This window comes from Pseudorasbora parva, chromosome 1, assembly GCF_024679245.1.
Source record: "Pseudorasbora parva isolate DD20220531a chromosome 1, ASM2467924v1, whole genome shotgun sequence".
Classification (NCBI taxonomy): domain Eukaryota; kingdom Metazoa; phylum Chordata; class Actinopteri; order Cypriniformes; family Gobionidae; genus Pseudorasbora; species Pseudorasbora parva.
The window spans coordinates 61,798,889-61,823,326 of NC_090172.1; the positions used below are offsets into that span (position 1 = coordinate 61,798,889).

Here is a 24,438-nt window from a genome sequence, read left to right on the forward strand (position 1 = left end):
CTGCAATTTAGTCGTCATGCGGTGAAGACAATAGGCCTTCAGCCGAGCCCTGTGGAGAACAGTGTGTGTGTGTGTGTGTGTGTGTATATATAGAGTTTTAGTGGTTAGTGCAGGCAAATCCTGGCACAAAAAAAATGAATTTCTCTTTATTTGATGTGTGCTATTACTTCTCCAAGCCATCAGATTTACAACCCCCCCCCCCCCCAAATAATTACATAGAACGACAAATTGCACCTCCAGAGACTTGAGGATGCAAGACACTTTTCCCCTCGGGCCAGGGAGCAACCACCTAGCAACCACCCAAAACACCCTAGCAACCCCAAAACACAAGCAACCACCTAGCAACCCCCAAAACACCCTAGCAACACCTGATCAACCACCTAGCAACCCCCAAAAACACCCTAGCAACACCTGAGCTACCACCTAGCAACCCCCAAAACACCCTAGCAACATCCTAGCAACCCCAAAACATGAGCAACCACCTAGCAACCCCCAAAACCCATTTATTAATCAGAGAGGATTGTTTGGTGCTGCAGAGATTGCACACTTCACTTTTAATAAACAAACTAAACCAGCACAGATCTCATTTTCTGATCCAGCTGATGTCCTGCATCCCTCCTCATGTATTTTCCAGACACGTTCTCTCATTCGGTGAGTCTGTCCCACCTAATAAAGCCGCTGGCCGAAATCCAGCTTCTGCAATGCCGTCTCTCTCTCCCTCTCTGTTTGTGTTTGTATGTGTGTGTGTGTGTGTGCGCGTGTCTCTCTCTCTCTCTCTCTCTCTCTCTCTCTCTCTCTCTCTCTCTCTCTCTCTCTCTCTCTCTCTCTCTCTCTCTCTCTCTCTCTCTCTCTCTCTCTCTCTCTCTCTCTCTCTCTCTCTCTCTCTGTGTGTGTGTGTGTGTGTCTCTCTCTGTGTGTCTCTCTCTCTGCCACTTTTCTGAAGGGCTGTAACTAATACTCAACTCCTCCTACTCTTCCTCCTGACATGCTGTGTGCGTGTGTGTGTGTGTGTGTGTGTGTGTGTGTTTATGCTCATAGAACAGAACAATCACAAATGAAAGTGTAATTAATATTTAATAATAAAGCAGTAATCTGTCACGTCTCCAAGCTCTTGAGCAGAAATGCCAGCGTGTGTGCTGCGAGTCAGAGATCTCAACACGAGCTCAGTGATCTGAAGTGTGTGGAGCTTCCTCTGAGCAGTAACACACACTCCTCTGTCTGTACACTCCCTGTGTCTCTGCTCTCGCTATTTCACAACCGCATACTTTTACTCAGAGAAGCACACACACACGCACGCTGTGTGGGGTCAGTAACGTGCCCTGAGTTGACATTATTTCGCTCGTCCTGAAACGGGAAGCGTTACATTAACCTGTTAACTGCTGACCACTTTCTCTGTTCAAGCCACCTCATATATTTTCATAAGGATAATGTTTATTTATAATGCACTGTAGGGGTGTGCGTCGTGCGATATTGACAAAAAAAAATATATCTCGATATTTTTCTCGATATATCTCGAAGATTTTCTGGCATTTTTCTCGATAACGATAATTAGACAATATTTTGCTGAGATATATATATATACACACACACACATTAATACACATTTTTATTATTATTTTTTTTTACTTAATTATATGCATGGCTGTCAACATAACCTTTATAATACTAGAAAATAATATAATTTCTGCCTCATTCTGTGATAAGGCGGCACGTCGGCTCACATACAAATGGGCAAAAATCCATAGAAAATAAAGCAGAAATAAAAGGGCACAATATAAAAGGCATTAAAAACAAATACATACAAAAAGCAGTCAGAGAGAAAGAAATGTCCATAAAAACCACTACAGCATAAGGACAGAAATCGTTCATAAATAAAAAAAAATAAAAAATTATGAAACACCACAAAATACAGCAAAGACCAGTAAGTTCATACAGTACTTTAAAGCAAAGGTTTACCAGTAAACATAGGAAGGGGCTTTAAAATAGTAAAGTCAATGGAGACAGGATCATAAAAATACACACACAAAAAAAAGCACATTTTCTAATAAATGAAAGGAGCATTAAATACAATTACAAAGTGTAAAAAATGTCTTGAATAAGTTATTTTAATGCTGTGATTCTTTACATAAAAAACTAAAACCCAAGTAAAGATGAACTTCACTGATAATTCTTACGATTTTTATAGATATTGCGATATATATTGTTATGGTAAATTATTTGGCCATGATAATCGTGTACTGAAAAATCAGATATCGTGACAGCTCTATGCTAAAACTAAAAACCAAAGCTATTTACAAATATATGAAACAAATACTAATAATAAAAGCACATAAAATAACAAACTATTATTAAAAAGAAACTGAAAAAATAAACTACATTTTATATATATATATATATTTTTTACACTAAATAAAAACTATTAATAAATCCTATAATAGTCTCTCCAAAATGGAAAATGTATATAATTGATATAAGGATTATATGAAAATTAAATTATTATATTTTGAACTTTTTTAAGTGCTGATTATTAAATACATTTAATAATTCTCTGTGTAAATATCTTTCGGTACATCACTTGCATAAACAGACAAAACACTGCTATTGTCCAAAATAACAATTTTGTAAATCTAAACAGGTTGACATAAGACAAGACCCCCCCGCAGTCGCCATGACGACACCTGCTCCTGTTTTAGCCAAACCTGGCACGGTTGAGTTCATGTGCAGATGCCAGGATCACACACACACACACACACACACACACACACACACACACACACACACACACACACACACACACACACACACACACACACACACACACACACACCTTTAATACAGACACTATCAGTGAATCATTTAAAGCCATATAGCCATATCAGCATCATAAGCTATAATCGTGGAAACCTCAAGAGTAACACTTTTCATATAATCATAACAACATTTCAGCTAATCGATAACTATACGCTAGGAATGGGCGATATGAACAAAATCTAATTTCATGATAACTTCAGATATAAAATCACAATATAGTTATTTTTGCTTTAAATAAAGACTTTATGATAATAGAAATGTTGATACGCGTGTTGTGCTACATTGAGTTAGTTAGTTTATTGCATTATTTTAGCATCATGTGGTACCCTGATGGTGTTTTGTCTTTGTTTGACCCTGTTCACCATTTACACACACACTTACACACACACACACACACGTGCCATGATGTGTATTAATGTGCTGGTCATCTGTCCATTACGGTAAAATGGCAGATTTTGGTGGGTTTATGATCATCATATCAAAAAGAAATATACAGTTATTAGGTGTAAAATATACACCCATCCTGTAACTGGAAACAGTGTCACGATATTCTTCACAAAAACTGTAAATGAAACGGGATATTTTTTAAAGTGTATTTTCAAAATGAAAATTGATGGGTCTTTCATTATTAATCACTGGAGTGCTATCGCTGAGAAAGACAAAATTAAGCCACACGTTTCTTATTTTCACTGTTTCTTCTTGCTCTTAACGGGGTTTACAGTGGTATTCTGAAACTGGATGTGCATGTACACAGACACACACACGTGATACACGTGATACACATGATACACGTGATAAATGTTGTTTGTTCAGTGACATGTAAAAAAATATGCAGTCATACATGCATAAATAAGCCAACGTATAGAGCCAGAGAGGAATGGGGACAGTGAAAACACACACACACACAAACACACACACGGGCTAACAGGCTAAAATTAACCAGGAAAGTAGGTGGGCAAACACAAACATGCACAAGTACAACTGACATTTGGCTGGTTGTGTTGTTAATGGACGCTGTACAATAGTCCCGTGGCTTTCGCCCGGTGCAAAATCCCTTTTGACAAAGCTTTCCATTCCTCCGTCCTCAAAACACTCCTTCCATCTTCGGGACGCTCGCGGGAAGGACGAGTCTGTTCCTTCACGTCCTCGGTGGCGATCCGCTCACAAGTCGAGCTCATCTCCCCAGACATGCTAACAACCCCCGGGCAACGTTCAGATCTCACACACACACCACACACACACACACACACACACACACACACACACACAACGCTTTTGCTCACTTGAACAGACACACACACTTCAAATGGGGTTAGTTGAGTCTTTGGCCCCATTAGCCGCTCCTGCCACTGAAGTAACTTCACTAACGGTGTGTGTTTAGGTTAATGCCTGATGCGCTATGGTTAAAGTTAGCGTAGTCTTATTTAATACGTTTGTTAGATTTGACCGCATCTTGAAGATTAATATTAAATAATTTCGGATAAAAAAATAAAATAAAAACAAGCAAAATTGAGCTCAGGTGCTCCTGTTTCCACTGATCATCCTTGAGATGTTTCTACAACTTGATTAAAGTCCTCCTTTGGTGAATACATTTGATTGGACATGATTTGGAAAGGCACACACCTGTCTATATAAGGTCCCACAGATAACAGTGCATGTCAGAGCACAAACCAAGCCATGAAGTCCAAGTAATTGTCTCCAAGACAGGATTGTATCGAGGCAAAGATCTGGGGAATGGTACAGAAAAATATCTGCAGCATTAAAGGTCCCAATGAGCGCAGTGGCCTCGATCATCCGAAAATGGAAGAAGTTTGGAACCACCAGGACTCTTCCTAGAGCTGGCCATCCGGCCAAAATGAGGGATCGGGGGAGAAGGGCCTCAGTCAGGAGGATGACCAAGAACCCGATGGTTCAGCGTTTCTCTGTGGAAAGAGGAGAACCTTCCAGAAGAACAACCATCTCTGCAGCACTCCACCAATCAGGTGAAGCATGGTGGTGGCAGCATAATGCTGTGGGGTTGATTTTCAGTGGTAGGAACTGGGAGACTTAAGACTGGGCAAACCCAGCCTGATCTGTTGGCGATTTGATTGCGCCCTGCAGCTCAGGCAGGAAACATGTACATATTTCTATCCTGCTTATGTAGACACTTTTGCAGGGACCAATCACAAACCGTATAGGGAAGCGATGGACCATTGGTTGGATTGGTTGAAGAACTATCCAATTGCCTACAGAGACATTTGAACTATGTCCGTTGGTCACGCCTCTTTTGCATTAAAAATACAAAGCAGACTCCCCAGACCAATGCTAGATCTTCAAAGATTGAGCTTGGTCTGGTGATAGACAGATAAGGGAGACTAGTCAGGATGGAGGGAAAGATGAATGCTGTAGTGTACAGACACATCCTTGATGAAAACCTGCTCCAGAGCGCTCTGGACCTCAGACTGAGGTGAAGGTTCAGCTTCCATCAGGACAATGACCCTCAGCACACAGCCAAGATAACAATAGAGGGGCTACGGGACAACTCAGTGAAAGCCCTTCAGTGGCCCAGCCAGAGCCCAGACTTGAACCCAACTGAACATCTCTGGAGAGATCTGAAAATGACCCCACCCAACCTGATGTAGCTTGAGAAGTCCTGCAAAGAAGAATGGAAGAAACTGCCCAGAAAATAGGTGTGCCAAGCTTGAAGCACAATACTCAAAAGGACTTGAGGCTGGAATCGGTGCTAAAAGTGGTTCTACAATGTATTGAGCAAAGGCTGTGAATACTTATGGACATGATTCTTTAAACTTATTTATAAATTTGCAAAGATTTCAAACAGCCTTCTTTCACGTTGTCATTAAGGGGTATTGATTGTAGATTTTTTAAGGAAAATAGTGAATTGAATCTATTTTGGAATAAGGCTTTAACATAATAAAATGTGGAAAAAGAGAAGCGCTGCGAATACTTCCGGATGCACTGTACACTGAACGCATCGTTCACACACAATCATCAGACAGGTCACGCCTGTGTTGTGCGCTTGACGTCGGGCTGCTTTTTTAAAGAAAACGAAAGCACCACATTCAGGCTACACTAGCGTTATCTTCAGAGATGATGTGACCTTTCTGTTCTGGGCAGATAAGAGACACACACACGTCATGGAACTCCCACACGCAGCGGGACGTCCCGCATGCACAACACACTCGCAAAACCACCTGTGCCATCCATCAAACACCCTCAGCTTTCATTTTCACTGCCGGAACTCAAAACAGACTCGGTAATGCTTTAAAATCCCCAACACTGGTGTGTGTGTGTGTGTGTGTGTGTATGTGTATGTGTATGTGTATGTGTATGTGTATGTGTATGTGTGTGTGTGTGTGTGTGTGTAAGTCATTAAAAGTTTTGATGATAGTACATATACTTTATGAAATTGTGTGTGTTGTTATTGTTAACTAAAACTATTATAAAATCATAAAATAATAATAAAAATAAATAAATTAAAAAAAAATATATATATATAAAAGATTAGTTGTGTTTTGATGTAAAAACTAAAAAAAAAACTAAAAGGACAAAAACAAATAATGCAATAACTAAAACAAAATTAAATTAAACCAAAAATTATTCAAATAAAAGCTAATTTAAAATATGAATAAATACTACAATGTAAATATTAATAAATATCATAATGTAATATAATACTGTAAAACCTTTGAAAATATTGGCAGAAATCCAAATAATAATGCCTGTTGTTATTTTCCTACATGCACACAGTCTTGGTCCACCATTGATCCACAAATGCACAAATATTTGTCATGTCAATAAAGCGCATTACACCGAACACACACTCCGGGGCTTCGGCTTTCTTCATCTGCAGAAACGTGTCAAAAACACTCAGAGAGGGTTCACTGCAACAGCGGCTGAGAAAGAAGAGTGTGGAGAACGACACACACACACACACACACACACACACACACACACACACACACACACACACACACACACACACACACACGCACACACACGCACGCACACGCACGCACATGCACGCACACACGCACACGTCACATGTGAGCATTGTACTCTACCGAATTCATAAGTTAATCACATCATCAATGACATCATCACTCTTATGAGGATGACGATGATGTCATAAATCCCAAGCCATGTACTGTGACTCATTCCAGAAGCAAACATGTGACAGGAAATGCAATGGTTTTCCAAACAGTACATCTGGAATCTGAATTTATTTCATTTTAATATATATATATATATATATATATATATATATATATATATATATATACACACACACATACATACATTTTAAACATGAACTGTAATAATAAAGAATATTCTCATCCAATTTACTTAAATATTATTTTTATATACATATTTTAGTTTTGAGAATGTACAACTGTTATATTAATGGTCTTCAACCAATATTTTCTTATTAAAAAATATATATTTTAATTATAATATTATTTTTCCATTTGGAATACAGCGTTGTTATCATCATTACCTTAAACTAGTTGTTAATAAAATACAATATGATACAAATATTGAAACCGAAAATAAAATTTAAATGAAAACTGATAATAAAAAAATAAATGCTAACACAAAATATGGCTATGGTTTATTTTAAGGTGGCGTAGTTACATTCAGTGTTGGGTAAGTTACTCTAAAAGAGTCATTAATAACTAATAACTAATAACATCTTCAGTAGTGTGATTAGATTACTGTACAAATTACTCTCCACTAAAAGTATTTAATTACTTACATAAAACGGCTCTTATTTCATTCATAAACATAATAAATGTAATTTTATATTACTAACTGACCAGAAGTATGTGAGAAGGATACATAAGACAAGCATTTTACAGTTACTTTAAATGTTTATGATAATTCCAGAACTGTATTATATATAATTGTTCAATCACTTGTGACGTAAGTAATTAAATTACACACACATTTTTGATTATTCTCACTTTACTTTTAAGGGGAAAGTATTTAAATTACACTAACTAATTACTTAGTAACTAGATACAACCAACACTGGTACTTACTCAAATTAGCACAGCGTAATATTAATGAACTACATGTACTTATTATAGAGTTACGGTTAGCTTTAGGGTTAGTTACTGTAATTATGCATAATTAACTGTTTTTACTATAGTAAGTACATGTAGTAACGTATAACTACATCATCTGAAAATAAAGTGTAACCGAAAATATTAATAAAGTATAAATAACACCGTTAGAAACACAATCAGAGCCAGAATCATCCATTTCTGGTTATACAAATGCCCATTATATTCTCTCTCATGTGTTCCTAAATCACGATCAGATTTACTGCATTCATCAAACATTTGACAAATCAGAACGATTGGAAACTCAATGAGTGTGTGAAGTAAAGAGTGATTTCATCAGTTATGAATCATGTGACTGCCGTCTCACTGTGCTAGTGGGTCAGTGTGTCGCTGGCCTAATGTCACACCAGTGTGTGTGTGTGTGTGTGTGTGTGTGTGTGATTCATTAAAAATCCAGTTAATCACAGGAAACACACGTCAGACCGTCATAACAGTTGGCTCAGTACATCAGTGTGTCGCTGGCCTAATGTCACACGAGTGAGTGTGAGATTCATTAAAAATCCAGTTTATCACAGGAAACACACTTCCTAACGGTTGGCTCATTACGTCAGTGTGTCGTTGTTGCTGTTGTGTTTTGATGGTTTAACTGTAATGTAATCGGAGAAAATGCATCCAGTGTGGTCATGATGTGTTGAGTGAGCGGCTCGTGTCAGCGCTAAGCCTTCATTACACGCTCCAGGATCGGAGACGGCAGTAGTTTTGTGGTTGTGTTGTGACACATGAACGGTGTCAGTATCTTACCGGGATGATGCTGCGCTACACACACACACACACACACACACACACACACACACACACACACACACACACACACACACACACACACACACACACACACACACACACACACAATGTCGTCAACAAAACAGACTGGCTTTGCTTCTTTCGGTTCTGCATCGAGTGGTTTCATAACAGTAATAATGAGGCCATCCTTAAAAATATTCTTGTTTGCCGTAACCCGACCGACTCTGTCAATTTAGGGCCGACTCAATTTTTTATTTTTTTTTCCTTTTAGTCCGACCGACTTGCCGGTTGTAAATTGGCTTTAAGACCGACCAATTTCTTTTTTTACTTTTCAAACAACTAATACAACAGTAATAAAATAATATGAATTATATTTTAGTAAGTATTATAAATGTATAGATTGCCTGGGCCATACAAACGAAGGCTACGTTCTTTCTTTTATAGAAAAACCCGTGACGTCATCTATGTTTACACTATGGTTAACGGATGTCACACATAGACCGTAAAAAAATATGGACGACTCGACATCATCCGTTTCCGCTTGCCATATTTGAAGCTTTCAGGCGGGGGTGCACGGCGCTGACATCTTGGGACCGAGTCTGCGCAGTAGCAGTTTCGGGACCGGAGTTGCGCAGTAGAGCGCAGGAAGTAGAGCAGGAAGTACAGCCGTGATATCAAAAGCCCGCCCACACTCTCGCAGATGCAGAACAATTAATTATGTTGGTGTGAAATAAACAGTTATGGAAATGTAGAAATTAAAGCTAAAGCTCTAATCTGCTCCCAAAAATTTCGAAAAAAGTCCGTTAGTGCCTCAGTGACAACTTCACTCAGAGAAGCCGTCAGTCTCAGCTGTCAATCATGACGTCACACCCCCCGTTTTTATAGCATCAAATAACTAACTCAAAGTAAACTTATTTTTAAAACGAACACCTGAAATGAAATCATCGTGATGATAACTGCCTTCAGTGACATAAACTCACTTTGGGGAACATTTTTTGAAGTGTAATTTTATTATTTACTTTGCCTCGCGTCCATTAGAAAACACAGAGGGGCGGCTATACTGGGACCGGTCACCGGGGGGCGATCGAGGCCCGAAAGCTTCAGTAAATGAGAGGGAGACTGCAGGCTTGATGTCACACTATGGCCTGTGCGTTCGTTTCGGCTCGGCTCATACTCTCATTCACTGTAACGTTAGACTGTTAAAGCCCTGTCGGAGATTTCGCCGCATTGTGTGACAGGAGTCAGGAGGACCATGGACACGTTACACACACCGGGCAAGTGCACTGCAGAAGGGAGGGCTTAGTTTGAGCCCCTGCCCTTTTTGAAAATGAATCAAAAGTGCCGCTCTCAACATTTATCATTACTATATTGTGGCGAATAAAACTGATTTTGAATTATAATTAATATAACAACGTGTACAAAACAGTAACAAATGGCGGAAAAGCCGTTTATCTTGTCTCTGTCAGTCTGAAATGTTGTCATAACGCGTTGCTATGGGTAGCGTGTGTTCTGCTCGACCGCAGCGCGTGGTGGGAGCGGCGGCACTGGTTGTAACTTGAAAAATAATGCTTTATGTATGGTTCTGTCGATGGATACACGTACACTACAACAGCGATAATAAAAGAAAACGTGGGCAAAACGGTCTATATTTGTAAAGTGTGTTCAATGCATGCGAGTGCTGCCGTATGACCAGTCATTTTCGCCATCATCACTCAGTATATTCGCCAGAAGACGCCAATGAGAACCCTCTGCAGTGAGAGAAGATCTGTCTCTGTGCGCAGCGCGCGCACGTCTCACAGCGCAAATATTGAGTTCTTTCAAGTCTTGCGTTTGAACGGATAAACTCACACAAAAAGTATGTCAACATGTCGATCTTGATGAGTATCCATCAGACAGTCTGTATATGCCTTAAGAGAACTTTATACAGTCGAGAAAGACGATGCATATCTCTGTATTAGGTCTTAAAGGGGCAGTAGCCTTTACTGCTGTCTGTCAAACAAAAGATAAGGACTCACTCACTGCTCTTGATTGAATAGCTGGTTATAGCTACTTAATTAATTGAATTCATAAAAACAACTTTTTGCTTTTTAATATTCAAATGCACTAGTCTATATCACCAGATGCGTTGGTCTGGCAAGAAGTGCAAGCCACTTCAGAGACACAGATAGTTGCGTGTGTTCTGAGTTAACACAATCGAGCATAAAAATAAGAAACATATCACGGGAAAATACTAAAACGGGAAGACAGCGGGAAAAGAGCTAAAATACATGAGAAACCCGGAAAAAAAGGGAGGGTTGACAGCTTTGAGTCAATGACAGCTAGCTGGTGGTTGGACCCTTTTCTTAAAGAATGCACCTGAAATTTATGCAATAAACATGTTTTTGACAAATATTTCAATTTGTTTGTGGTCTATATAGGCTGCAATTAGCCTACACGCCCGAAGGCACGGCTTTAAGACCCAGTCAGTGATGTCACGATATGCCAATTTGTTTAAATTCATACCTATGTAATCACCATCACCAAAAATGTACATTTTTTTTTGTATTAAAATTAAAAAAAAAAAAATATAGACCTACCTACCGACCCTTTTTTTAAAATTTTTTACTGTTACTGCAAACCAAAATATTTTTAAGGATGGCCTGATGACATAAACATGGACAACAGTGACAGGAACAAAGCTGATGCGGGAAAATAAAGCTGAAATATGCAGGTCGAATCAGAGATCAAAAGCACAAACTCAATGCATGGTGTGTGTGTGTGTGTGTGTGTGTGTGTGTGTGTGTGTGTGTGTGTGTGTGTGTGTGTGTGTGTGTGTGGAGCAACTTCCAACGCACATGAGCGAGTGAGTCAGTGCATTTGCAATCGGCATCCTTCAGGAAACATAATCAGAACATATTTCAGCAGAAAATCACTCTTAGATCAAATGGATTAAAGATCATAATGTTTTGGTCCATTGGTGTGTAAATAATAGGGATGTCACGGTACCAAAATTCCTTTAGTTGGTACCAATATCATAAAAATATGACGGTACTCAGTACCAATTTCAGTACCACAGCAAAATGATTTTATTTTTATTTTATTATTCTTTTATTATATAAAATGTAATTGAGGATTTTTTTTAAAGCGTGATTTCGAACTGAATAGAGGAATCGTGACAGCCCTGGTTTACACTCTGTTATTATTGCATAGCGTTTAATGTACAACAACACTAATGTGCAAACACTATCTGCCACTATTTACACTTATTGCAAAGAAAATACAGCCATTTTCACAGTGGAAACAGAATCTATTGTGAATAACAGCAGCCTTTGTATAAAACCGTCCATATTCACAGCTTCACCGCAAAGCAGCGAGTCTTTGTTTTGAAGAGTGTAACCATCCAGCTGAGAAAGAGAGAAGAATCCTCGACCTGAGCAAGAGAAAGAAAGACAAAATGGTAGCCGAACTCGGCCCCGCCCACAACATCTGAGCTCGGGCGGTTCATAAGAGGAGTAATTATGGCCGAACAGAAACTGACCAATGAGATCATCAGGGCGGGCTTTAGACGATGACGGACAGATGATGAACAGTACCGTAATCATCACGTCATCAAAGGCGCTTGGGTTATATCTGTTCAAATCCTAAACGGAGAGCTTGTTTGTATCTGAATCACCTTCACTATTTCTCTCAGAAATGATGATCATGTTGGGTAAGTGCTCTGTGTATCAATAAAATCTTTTATTTTTACAACACCGGGTAAGATTGTTTATTCCAGCGCGCGTGCAGACAGGGTTGCCAAGTTTTTACAACAAAACCCGCCAACTGCTAGCCCTAAACAATAGCTTTTTGGAGTAGAATTCGCTAGAATTCGCACTCATGGGTCTATATATCACATAATAGTCGCTTCAACAAGCGGACATGAAAAACAACCCGCGGAAAAAAACGCAGACTTGGCAACCCAGTGCCGTTGAGCTCTGTTGACATTTGACAACTAACGTTATGCGTCGCTCCGCTGCTCTGATTGGTTGTTGGTCTGTCCAATCGAGGTCTTTTCTGGTTGGGTTGAAACGCCCCATAATCACAGCCCAATGGAGCAGCAGACTCATATTCTGACTAGAGCTGAGTATGACCACGGCAGGCTAACAAAATAGGAGAGTCCATCTGAGTCCCTCTGTCTGTCAGGAGCGGACGGATTCTGCTCTGAGGTGATGATAACCCCAAACACAGGCACGAGAATTAACCAATTTAAAGGATGGAGAGGAATGTCAGGCATCTCACATCTCACGGAAACCCGAGCAAAGACTACCCATAATGCAGCTGTCCAAATTCCCCAACACTCCCAGTGAAGGGGAGGCAGATCCTGCAAGGGCAAGTCAAGAGACAGTAATAACATTTAACACTAGTTCACACACGCCTTCCTGAACAAGCAATGAGCCTCACTGCTGCTAATGTGTGTGTGTATACATTATCAAACATTAAAAACCTCTCGTTGCTGTCTTAGTCCCGCCCTTTTTGCCATCTATATAGAACCCCTGGCTCAATACATCAGACAACACTTGTCCATTCCAGGGGTCAAAATTAACGGTATAGAACACAAAATTAGTCTTTTTGCAGATGACGTTATGATTTATTTAGCTGAACCCAAAAAACATTTTACAGATCTTATGCAAGTTCTGGCACAATATAATGAATATGCCGGATACAAATTAAATGTAACAAAAACCCAAATCCTTATGCTTAATTGTAAACCTAACAGGGAACTCAAACAAAGCTATGATATTAATTGGGAGGCGAAAAGTCTAAAATATCTAGGTGTAAATTTAACTAAAGACTTAACAAAATTGTATAGAGCTAATTATGATTCAATCACTAATAATATAAAGACTGACATTGAGAGGTGGTCCACATACCCCATGAGCTTCAGTGATAGGATAAGAGGAATAAAAATGAATGTCTTACCACGCTTGTTATATTTGTTTCAATCCCTACCAGTGGAAATCCCCCCAAAGCAATTCTCTGAATGGGACAAAGTAATATCCAGATATATATGGGGAGGTAAAAAACCCAGAGTGCGCTATTCAACTCTCCAATTACCTAAAGAAAAAGGTGGTATGGCTCTTCCAAATTTTAGAAATTATTTCTGTGCAGCACAGTTACGCCCCATCTTTTATTGGTGCACTCCTAGTTACATAGCCAAATGGAAAGAAATAGAAACAAATACACAAGGTTTTCAAACTCAGTCATTCATAGGGGAGAGTGAACTCCATGGACACAGTAAAGAGAGACTGGACCCAATAATGAAATTTTCATTGAATATCTGGCATTCTACTGTTAAACATTTTAAATTGGAGAAGGAAATTGGAATACTCAGGTGGATTACACATGATGAAGAATTTAAACCAGGAAGGGAGGACCCAATATTTCAACAGTGGAAGGACAGGGGAATGACTGCATTGTGCTGTGTAATTGCAGGGGGTGAAATCAGAAGCTTCCAGGATTTAAAGGATACATTCGGACTAAGAAATCAGGATTTATTTAGGTACTTCCAGTTAAGGGATTATTACAACAAAAAAAGGAAAATTAGAGTAAACGATATCCATCCCCTAACTAAAATGATGATGAACTCCTATAATCATACATTACCCAAAATAATCTCATCTGTGTACGAGGTGTTGACCCAAAGCAGTCCCTCCTCCACATTATATATAAAATTGAAATGGGACAAAGAATTAAAAACTGAAATAACAGAAACCGATTGGTATGACATGTGGCTAATACACCAAACTACTACCAGCTCACAAATATGGAAGGAATTTTGCTGGAAGTGTCTTATCCGCTTCTTTATAACACCTAAGATTAAAAGCAAACAAGTCTCCAGACAACAGGTGTGCTGGAGACAATGTGGGCAGTTAGAAGCGGATCACACACATATCTTTTGGAGCTGTGAGAATATTCAATCATTTTGGGAGGAGGTACAGGGAGTTATGTCCGAAGTGTTTGGATATAAAATACCTAGAACGTCTCTATTTTTACTTATGGGGAATATTAAAGGTACAGTGCCTAAAAGTGATCAATATCTATGTAAGATTTTTCTTGCGGCTTGCAAAAAGACTATAACTAGGAATTGGCTTAAAGATACTACTTTGAACTGTATACAGTGGTTTGGAATTATTGAAGAAATCCGGGTTATGGAAGAACTTACATATATTTTAAAGATGAAGAAAAATACTTTCAAAAGGGACTGGGAAAAGTGGTTGATATATAAAGAACATAAAGGTATCCTTAGCTAAGTAAACAGTATTTGTTATAGGAATGATTAACCTCGCTTGTTTGGCTGAATTGTTCTGTTTTTGTTTATTTATTTACTTTTTATTTTATTTATTTTATTTTTCCTTCTTAATTTGGGGGTCAGTACATGTAAGTGCATGTATAAATACATTGATGTTTAAGAACATATTCTGATACGCATTTATAAGTTTACATTTGTGAACGCTGTATTACATATATTTGATATGTATAATTAATTTTTTCCCCTTTTGTTAATATTGTGTTTTATGTTCATTATAAATTTTGTAAATGAGAATAATAATAAACATAAAGTATAAAAAAAAAAAAAAAAAAAAAAAACCTCTCGTTAATTTAAATAAAACTGAAATAAAATAAATATATTTTTTAACTATTAAAAAAGGCCAAAATCTTGCCAATTAAGCTAAATAAAATACGTTTCAATTCAAGTATTACATTTTAAAAATATAAATCAATTAAAGCTAAAAATAAATATAAAAACAAATACTACATACAATTAATAAAATGTAAACATATATAAATAAAAGAAGCTCATTTAAAATATTATAAATAAAATAATTATTTTAATAATTATATAATATAATAATTATTATATATATAATAATTAATAAAACAATTATGGGATGTTTTATGGTGTTAATGTAAAGCAGAATAAAAAATAATGAAAACAATTAACAAAAATTAATTATATTAATAATAATAATAATACACAAATCTTACATCAAATAATAGAATTCTATAGTTTAAATTTGAAAAAGATCATAGAAACTGTGCGACTCTTTTTGGATAATTTAAAGGGATTTTTTTGGGATGGTTTGCACGGATCATTGGTTCACATTAAAACCAAGAACCTTTGGTTGAGTTTTGTTTTCATATATCGCCAGCGTGGCTTTGACTTCCAGAGCGGATGTCAGCCGGATCCTCCATTTCTTGTATATTTGGAGGTGAGCTGATTGCGGAGCGGTGGCCTGTCGGTATTGATCGGGGGGGTGACACAGTTTCGTTTTTCTCTCTCAGAATGTTGCGGCAGTAGCAATTACCTTTCCTCCCTCGTCCCATCATCCCCCCGCTCTCTCTCTCTCTCTCTCTCGCTCCCCAATTCACATTTTCACTGTGAAATTTCTGCATCCTCTGTCGGCTTCATTTGTTCTCGGCAATCACATCAGGTGAACAAAGCGTGACTCCAGAAATCAGCGGCGGCGCAAACAAAAGGATGCGACACCGTCAGCCTTCAGAGGGAAACAGATGCAGATGAACAGGAAATAACCACAGTCTCTGTGCCAGACGCCATGCAAATACGCTTCACACAAACGTTCAAAGGACTCTTTTAAAGATGTTCAAATATATTTGTGTACAATTTCAACTTTCTTTAGTATGTAATGTTGCGGTTTGAGCATCCAACAGCTCTGCAAACCTCAATTGTTGTCTTGAGTTTTCTTCCAGGAACGAAATGTTCCTCATTTAAATAATTCCCATCTAAGGCAGCCGCTAAATAAAGGGGCGGGGCTGGTTGAGTTAGTTAGTTTGTTAGTAGTGTGTTGAAACTGGTGGTTATGGTAAGGGGCGGGGCATTTTCCAAACGCTTAAAGCACTAGTCCAATCACAACACGCCGACCAATCAGAGCACAGTGTGCTTTTCAGAAGGAGGGGCTTCAGGGAGACGGGAACTAAACTGAGCGATACTGACAGACAGGGAAGAGAGGAGGTGCAACAATCAAAAATATGGGAAAATAATGTGTTTTTGAACATTCGAGCATCAAAACCTCTTCTGGTAGAGCTTAAAAACAACATCAAGACTTTGAAAAAGGGCATAATATCACCTCTTTAAACATAAGATCTTCACGCAGCTCTTTTCATAGTGTTTACATCTGTCATTCTGCAATAAAAGACAATAAACACACATAAAAATGGTCCATATAGCTTATGCACTATATCCCAAATCAAATAAAGTCGTATGATGGCTTTGTGTGAGGAACAAGAGTGATATTAAAGGGGTGCGTCATGAGATTTGACTTTTTTAACTTTATTTAGTGTGTAATGTCGCTGCTTGAGCATAAACAGTATCTGCAAAGTTACATCGCTGAAAGTTCAATGCAAACTGAGATATTTTAAAGTTACGGCAGTTTATTGCCTACAAAAATGGCCGGTTTGGACTACAACGAGCTTCTTCCTGGGTTGGTGACATCATAAACCCTCGCTCCGCAGATGTGACTTCAGCCCGTAATGGGAAGGGGCGTGGCATTTCCATGACAACCTGTGCTTGGCACTACAGCCAATTAAAACACAGGAAACTTCATTTGGCCATCTAACCAATCTAAGACCATTGCGTTTTTCAGAGGGATGGGCTTCGTATAAGCAGGAAGCAAACGAGCCGTTCAGAGGACAGTGGAGACAGCGGTGTGGAATAAAGGATAAATAGAAGAAAAATAGTGCGTTTAAAAAAAAGAAGAAGTATTAAGACATGTTATACATGTCATAAACACCATATTATACACATATAAACACACGTTATACCCCATAAACACAACCAAGCCTAGAAAAAAACCACGGAACCACCCCTTTAAACCCACTGACGCTCCAGCTCTCCAAGCCCACGTTCCCATCCTGACTTCAGAAACGCCGGGTCACGTTCAGTCATGTGAGAACCAATGGCGTATCAATGACGTCAGTGTTTGCGGTCGATCGACGCGTGTTTTTCAAAGACTAAACTACTTGATTTCTGAACATTTGCCTACATCCGTGCGTCTCAGGTTTTCTGGGGAAGTGTATGACAGAAGTGTGAATATAATGGCATACTGAGGCTCTCTGTAATGTGTTGTTGTTTGTGTTGAACGAGGTGTCAATCTGTCTTCCTGCTGGCCTTTGGCACCGATCAATGATTCAGCAGCCAAAAGACGCTCAGGGGTTTCTGCAAGGAGAGATTTTATCTTAACAAATATCAGACAAACGACAGACCTGCGACAACAAAGCGCTTGACACACAGATACAACAAATGACAGCTCGCATGCTACAGCCATTCACAGCGGAGGGATTCGAGAGCGCTCCTCAAGGCCCATTCACACCAAGGACGACAGATAGAAACATTATTTCTCCATTACTCTTGTGATTAGGCTCTTTAAATGACTCTTGTGTCCTGTGGTATTAAGATGCGTTTAGGTCGACCAGATCACAAGCTGATGACTGTAAATCCAGGTGTAAACGGGGTCTAAAATGAGATTGCATTCGTAATGTAGACCAATCAAAAAAATGATTGTATGATGCCGTTCACTTTATTTAAGTAATTAATCTCGATTTAACACCATTATATCAGGTTTCGGGTTCAAATGTGATTGCTTCATGTTATATTATTGACTTAAAACCGTTACTCTTTGACATAATGCTTTTATTTTGAAATAACATGTTTCAGTCAAGTACCCCAAACAAACAGGACATACACTTCCCATCATGCTTTGCAATTAGGCTGAATTTTGAGAGTAAATGTTTAAATAAAGGGCTATATTATGTATTTTTAACAATATGAGAAAAAGGAGAGACTTTTTAATGTTCTGTTGGTATTTAAACGTGTTATGTTAAGGTGCTTTCACATCTCTAGTTCGGTTCATTTGGTCCGAACCAATTATATTTTGTTGCATTTTTCAGATTTTTTGGTTCCTTTTCACACCACACTGATTGGTTTGGTCCGAACCAGTTGAAACTAACCAAACCGCAGGCATGTGACAACATCCACATCACTCATTGGCCATGGCGTATTTCCTAAACTGCTTGTCGATTGGGAAAATTCAAACAGAAGAGGAAAAGCCAGTAAAACTATAAGACTATGAAGAGACGACTGCGGGCTGGTTTGGTCCCTGGCCATAATCCACTACACCGTGTGTATTTACCACAGTACAAACACTACATTTCTATAATGAAGAGCGGATGCGACGTGAAAACAAAGGGCCCCACTTTATATTAGGTGGCCTTAAGTACTATGTAGTTACATCAAAAAATAAGTACAATGTACTTACTGTGCTCAAATTTTATTGCAAAGCACTTTTGCTGATATTGAGGAGGGATACGGGTAGAGTTAGGGACAGGTGTGGTGATATGGGTAAGTTTAAGGGTAGGGTTAGGTGTAAGGGAAGTGCCAACTGTGTAATTACAAATGTAACTACAGAAATTAATTACATACGTAATTACATGCAGGTATTTTTAAAATGTAAGTACAATGTAAAAACATGTATGTACACAATCAGTGAATTGTATCAAATTATTAATTAAAATGTTAGTACATAGTAGTTAAGGCCACCTAATATAAAGTGGGTCCAAACAAAGTTCTAAGCGAGACTTACGCACCGTAAGTGTGTTCACACTTGTGTTCACACGGTTAGTTTGGTTCGTTTGGTCCGGACCAAAAAACAAAAACAAACATAATAGTCCTGGTCCGCTTAGCTTTCACACTGGCATTTTTAACAGCGAACCTAAAGTTACCGAACCAAAGGCACAGGGAGACGGTCACAACCTGATTGGTCGGCTTATATGACGTAGGAGCTCGTTTACCGAACATTCAAAACAATGCTGTGTGCGGATTACACACACGGGCATTTTATGCGTGCACATATGGCATTATTTTTTACCAGAGAACTCATGAAGAGCTCATGAAATGTTCAAAACAACGCTGTGTGCTGGATTAAACGCGATCATTTTATGCGTGTACATGTGGCATTATTTTTACCCGCTGAGAACTCATGAAGAGCTCATGAAATGTTCAAAACATTCAAAACAGCAGCAGGATTTCCTCCGTTGTGCAAAAGAGACGGCCGTTCTGTCGTCTGTACCTGCTAATAATGGGCAACACAGGAACTTTGATGAGAAGAGCCAGGTATGCATTTTGTGTGTTTTTTCTAGCATTTTCGAAACATGCTCGTCTGACCAAATATTGATGAGGCACTTCCTCGTTGCTCCACGTTTGCCCTCTAACGTTAAAGTTACTCATTTTGGATACACCGATCTTTCCGCGTCGTCAAATCAGCTGCATTATGCGTCGCATCTTGTGACATTACGTCTGGTTTTTGGTCCGTTTACATGTCTTTGGTCCGTGTTGCGTTCATATATCAATCGAACCGCACCAGAGTTCGTTTGGAAGCGGACTGAGACCCATCTTTTAAGCGGTCTCGGTCCGCTTGTTTGGTGCGCACCAGGGTTCGGATGGCAGCGTTCACATATGTTCAAATGAACCGCACTAACCGAGCAATCGCACCAGGGTTCGTTTTAATCGAACCAAACATGACAAGTGTGAACGCACCCTTAGGCGAGTGCGCATAACTCGTCACTTCAAGCTTCATATTCTTAACTCTGACATGCTCATCTTCCGAAAATATTGGCAACGATCTACCAGGTAATAATGTCATGTACTAGTGTCAGCGCAGCTAACTACGGCAGCTGGTTAAGTCCAAAAATGAGCAGTTCTTTTGCAGTTGGTTCTGTTCGAGGTCGGATCACGTTCTCTCCACAAACGAACCGCTCCAGAGGTCGTTTGAAAGCGTAGCGAGACCAGCTCTTCAAGGAGGTCTCGGTACGCTTGTTTGGTCCGCTTGTTTGGTCCGCTTGTTTGGTCCGCTTTTGGTGCGCACCCGAGTGCGATTGCTGCTTTCACACCTGACCAAATGAACCGCACCAAAGAGGGAAACGAACTCGAGTACGATTCAACCGAACTAAATGAGGCAGGTGTGAAAGCTCCCTTAGTGTTCAAAAGATACACGTAGATGTAGATTCTCTTCTTAGATGAAATCAGGTTGAAAGTGGACAAAAGAGACGGATTAAAACACCAGGTGTGTAAACGGGAATGTGTCTCCCTCATCTCCTTGTGAGCCGATCTTGCTCTGTAAACAGGGCATTGGATTACTGGTTTGAATGCCTTTCCAAAAGTAGAGCCCACTAATGCCAGTGGCTGCCATGATCTACTCAGTCTTATGATGCTTTTGGGAAACGCAGCCCAGAGCGCTTCTTGACTTATTCACTGAACCCCGCGCCAGTCATTAGTATCAATACTGAATGGAGGACTGCTGTTAAAATGAAAACGATGCCCATTTACTCTCCCTCAAGTTCTTCCAAACCTGTATGAGTTTCTTCTGCTGAAGACAAAGAAGATATTAGTATGGAAAATAAGTCAACATTCCTCAAAATATCTTCTTTATTTGTGTTCAGCAGAAGGAATAAACTCATAAACTCAGGTTTGAACAACATGAAGGAGAGAAAATGACAAATGACAGAACTATCCCTTTAATGCTCATCAATTCTCATTCCTATTCCCAGTTTTCACACTGACGAACACCTCCAACACTGTCAGAAATCAGACACGAGTGCCCTGTGCCGCCCACTGTGCCATCTTTAGCTCTAATTAAGTACCTGGGGTGAGTTACAGGGCTATTGTCCACCTGAATTAGACATAAAACAAGATTGCATTAATATTTAATAGCAGTCCCGAGCAAGATGATAGTAGTGGAAAGGAGAGCGCCATGCTCTTTTGCTAATGGATTACATTTTGAATACAGCCATCAGCTCCGGACAAACACAAAACATCAACAAGTCGATCAATACTTCCATGTATTTTTAGTTCCCTGTCAATACATCAGCGTGACGCCACGCAAAACAAGCGCGCTCTGTGTAACCCAGATCTATCCCAACTGCTCCATCAATACGCATTTAATACAAATAAACCAATTAGCTTCAATGGGCGGCCATTTCACGTGTCTGTGTGTTGTCTGTATCCGTAGCAGATAATAACTCCCGGCAAAAACAACAGGGAGTATCGGCTTTCAAGAGGACGTTTGTTTTGAACGTTGACACACACGTTCACCTGATGGGCACGCTCTAGTTACCACGACAGCATCCCAAACCAGTTCCATACCATTCCCAAATTAGAACACAATGCCTGAATGTAGGATAACCACATGCAACGTATTCCAGACCACCGGCTTGGAATTCAAAGCATGAAGCTGTAGTTCCCATGGCAGCATCCCAACCAACATACACAAGAATACTCCCATATGAATCCCAGCACATGAACCAGCATTTCTAGGATCTGCAACATCAATAAATTCCCAACAATATTCCCAGACTGGAATACAATGCATTAATATGATCTTTAGTATGTAATGTTGCTGTGGGCGCATAAAAAGATTTGTAGACTTCAGTTTTAAATATTCCTCATTTACATAATTTCTAACCAATGCATACACAGAGTAAAGGGGCGGGGCCTAGTTGAATTAGTGTGTTAAAACTAGTGGTTATGGTAAGGGGCGGGGCATTTCCCAAACATGCTGAAAGCACTTGACCAATCAAAACACACTGATCCAGCCGACCAATCGGAGCACAGTGTGCTTTTCAGAAGAAGGGGCTTCACAGAGACAGGAAATAAACTGAGTGATACTGACAGACTGGGAAGAGAGGAGCCGCAACAATGGAGAATATGAGAAAATAATGTGTTTTTGAACAGTCAAGCATGAAAACCTCTACTAGTAGAGTTTAAAAAGAAAATCAAGACTTTGAAAAAGGGCATAATATCACCTCTTTAAAGATTTAAAGATCTTCACGCAGCTCTTTTCATGTTTACATCTGTCAAATCTGCATTCCCAGGCTGGAATACAATGCATATGTTTTCTGTCGATGAATGTACAGTCGTTCCCCTGGCTAATATAACACATGATATATTAAGTGTCTTTGATGTTTCCATGGTTTCTACTAAATAAAAAAAAAATAAAAAAATAAAAAAAAATAAAAAAAATCGAGGGTAACTCGCTCGCACAGACATGGACCGAGTCCAACAACAAACAGTACAACACCATTCTAGTGCTTTTTGTATATTTTAATCCAAAAATCTTATTTTATTGTGCCTTTAATTATATTATTTTTAAATATTTGGTTTATTTATTATTATTATTTATATTAACAATAATACTAAAAAAATATATCAGTCAGTAACGATCCTTAACTCCAATATTTTCTAAAACATTAGGTTGAAATAAAACACATTCAGCTCTACAGAATCCCAAACCTATTCCACACCATTCCCAATTCCATACAAAAAATACACGAACCTCTAATAGGCCTATGGTCACACCAATAAACATTTAAAACATATTTTATACTATTCCCAGGATGAAATGCAATGCATGAATAGGATAAACCTGGATAACATACATTAAATGGGAAGCGATATTTTCCCGATATTCGCTTCCAATTTAATCGGTTCTCAGTTTGTCATTATTTGGTCTACCGATAAATGTATAATTTGGCGAAATAATGTTTAAAAACAATTAAATAAGAACAATAAATCACAAAACTGTATTTAACAGAACAACAACAGAATCAAAACGGGTCTAAAAAAAAGCAATATCGGTCGATGGCTATCAATTCCTCCAGTGTTTTCCTGAGCAGCAGGTTGGGAATGGGATACAAAACATGAAGCTCTACGGCAGCAATGCAGACAGATAATCCAGACACTGACAGCCTGGAAGACAATACATGAACCCCTGCATGTCTGAACGTTTCACCTCCAGCTCTTTGTCAAGCAGAAGTTGCTCTGGCTGTCTTTATACCGCACTGTCGTGTTCAGATTGAGCCACCGTTCCTTCTTCACATCGCTTTCACTGCAAACCGCGACACATACTCATCACATCGTCTTTAAATCTGCCTACACTAATTCATAACATCTAGCTATATCCACAAATCGTATTCCCTCCAGGTTTGTGGATAAGTATCAAGTAAAAAGCCCCGAAGCGCAAGCATTCCCCTGCGGTGCATCGCCGCTTCCCTCCCCGGTGTGCAGACGCCTTACCTCGGTACGCAGCTCGGGGACGATCGGTCCACTTCCCAGGTGGCGTACAGGTTCATGTGCACCGGCCGATTGGAGGTGATCGCCATCGGCTTGGAGGGCTGCGGAGACGGTACGCCTCCAGTCCTCGGGAGCCCTCCCCGATCCGACATACTGGAGGAACCTTATGTTTGAAAACAATGAAAGAAAGCCCCGAATAACGCGGCTGCTGTCGGAGCGTCGATCCTCTACTGCACCACTAACATCCGTCCACGAGGACCGAGGCTCGGCGATAGCGAACGCGACAGACGGACCCGCAGTTCGCCGTGAAACTCGCTGCCTAATGTTTCTCAAGTTGCGTTAGTTGTTTATCGGTGCAGGAAGCGGAAATTTCTTTCTTTTTTTGCCTTGCAGAGAAGCGCCACTGCCGAAGAGCAACGCCTCTTGTGAAAGACGAGCCCTCATAACCAACCAGAGAGAGAGAGAGAGAGAGAGAGAGAGAGAGAGAGAGAGAGAGAGAGAGAGAGAGAGAGAGAGAGAGAGATTGACGAAGGGACACACTTCGGGGTTTTTATCGTGCTAAATGAGAAAAATCGAAATATAATTGTTGTTGCCTTATTATATTTTCAAATTATTATTTGAAAATAACGATTTTTAACGATTTTTCGCGCTTCTCGGATA

The 24,438-nt window shown here is 39.4% G+C and overlaps 1 protein-coding gene across 2 annotated transcripts in view; it reads right to left on the minus strand.

Moving 5' to 3' along the window:
* LOC137079412 (phosphofurin acidic cluster sorting protein 1-like) overlaps window positions 1–24,208 on the minus strand; it is a 64,000-nt gene extending 39,792 nt beyond the window's left edge. Inside the window, exon 1 of one of the 2 annotated variants that reach the window (XM_067447381.1) lies at window positions 23,782–24,208. In XM_067447381.1, the coding sequence (XP_067303482.1) occupies window positions 23,782–23,930 (149 nt within the window). In that variant the 5' untranslated portion in view covers window positions 23,931–24,208. The remainder of the gene's footprint in view (window positions 1–23,781) is intronic. The other variant, XM_067447375.1, reaches the window with a different exon arrangement.
* Window positions 24,209–24,438: the final 230 nt, after the last annotated feature.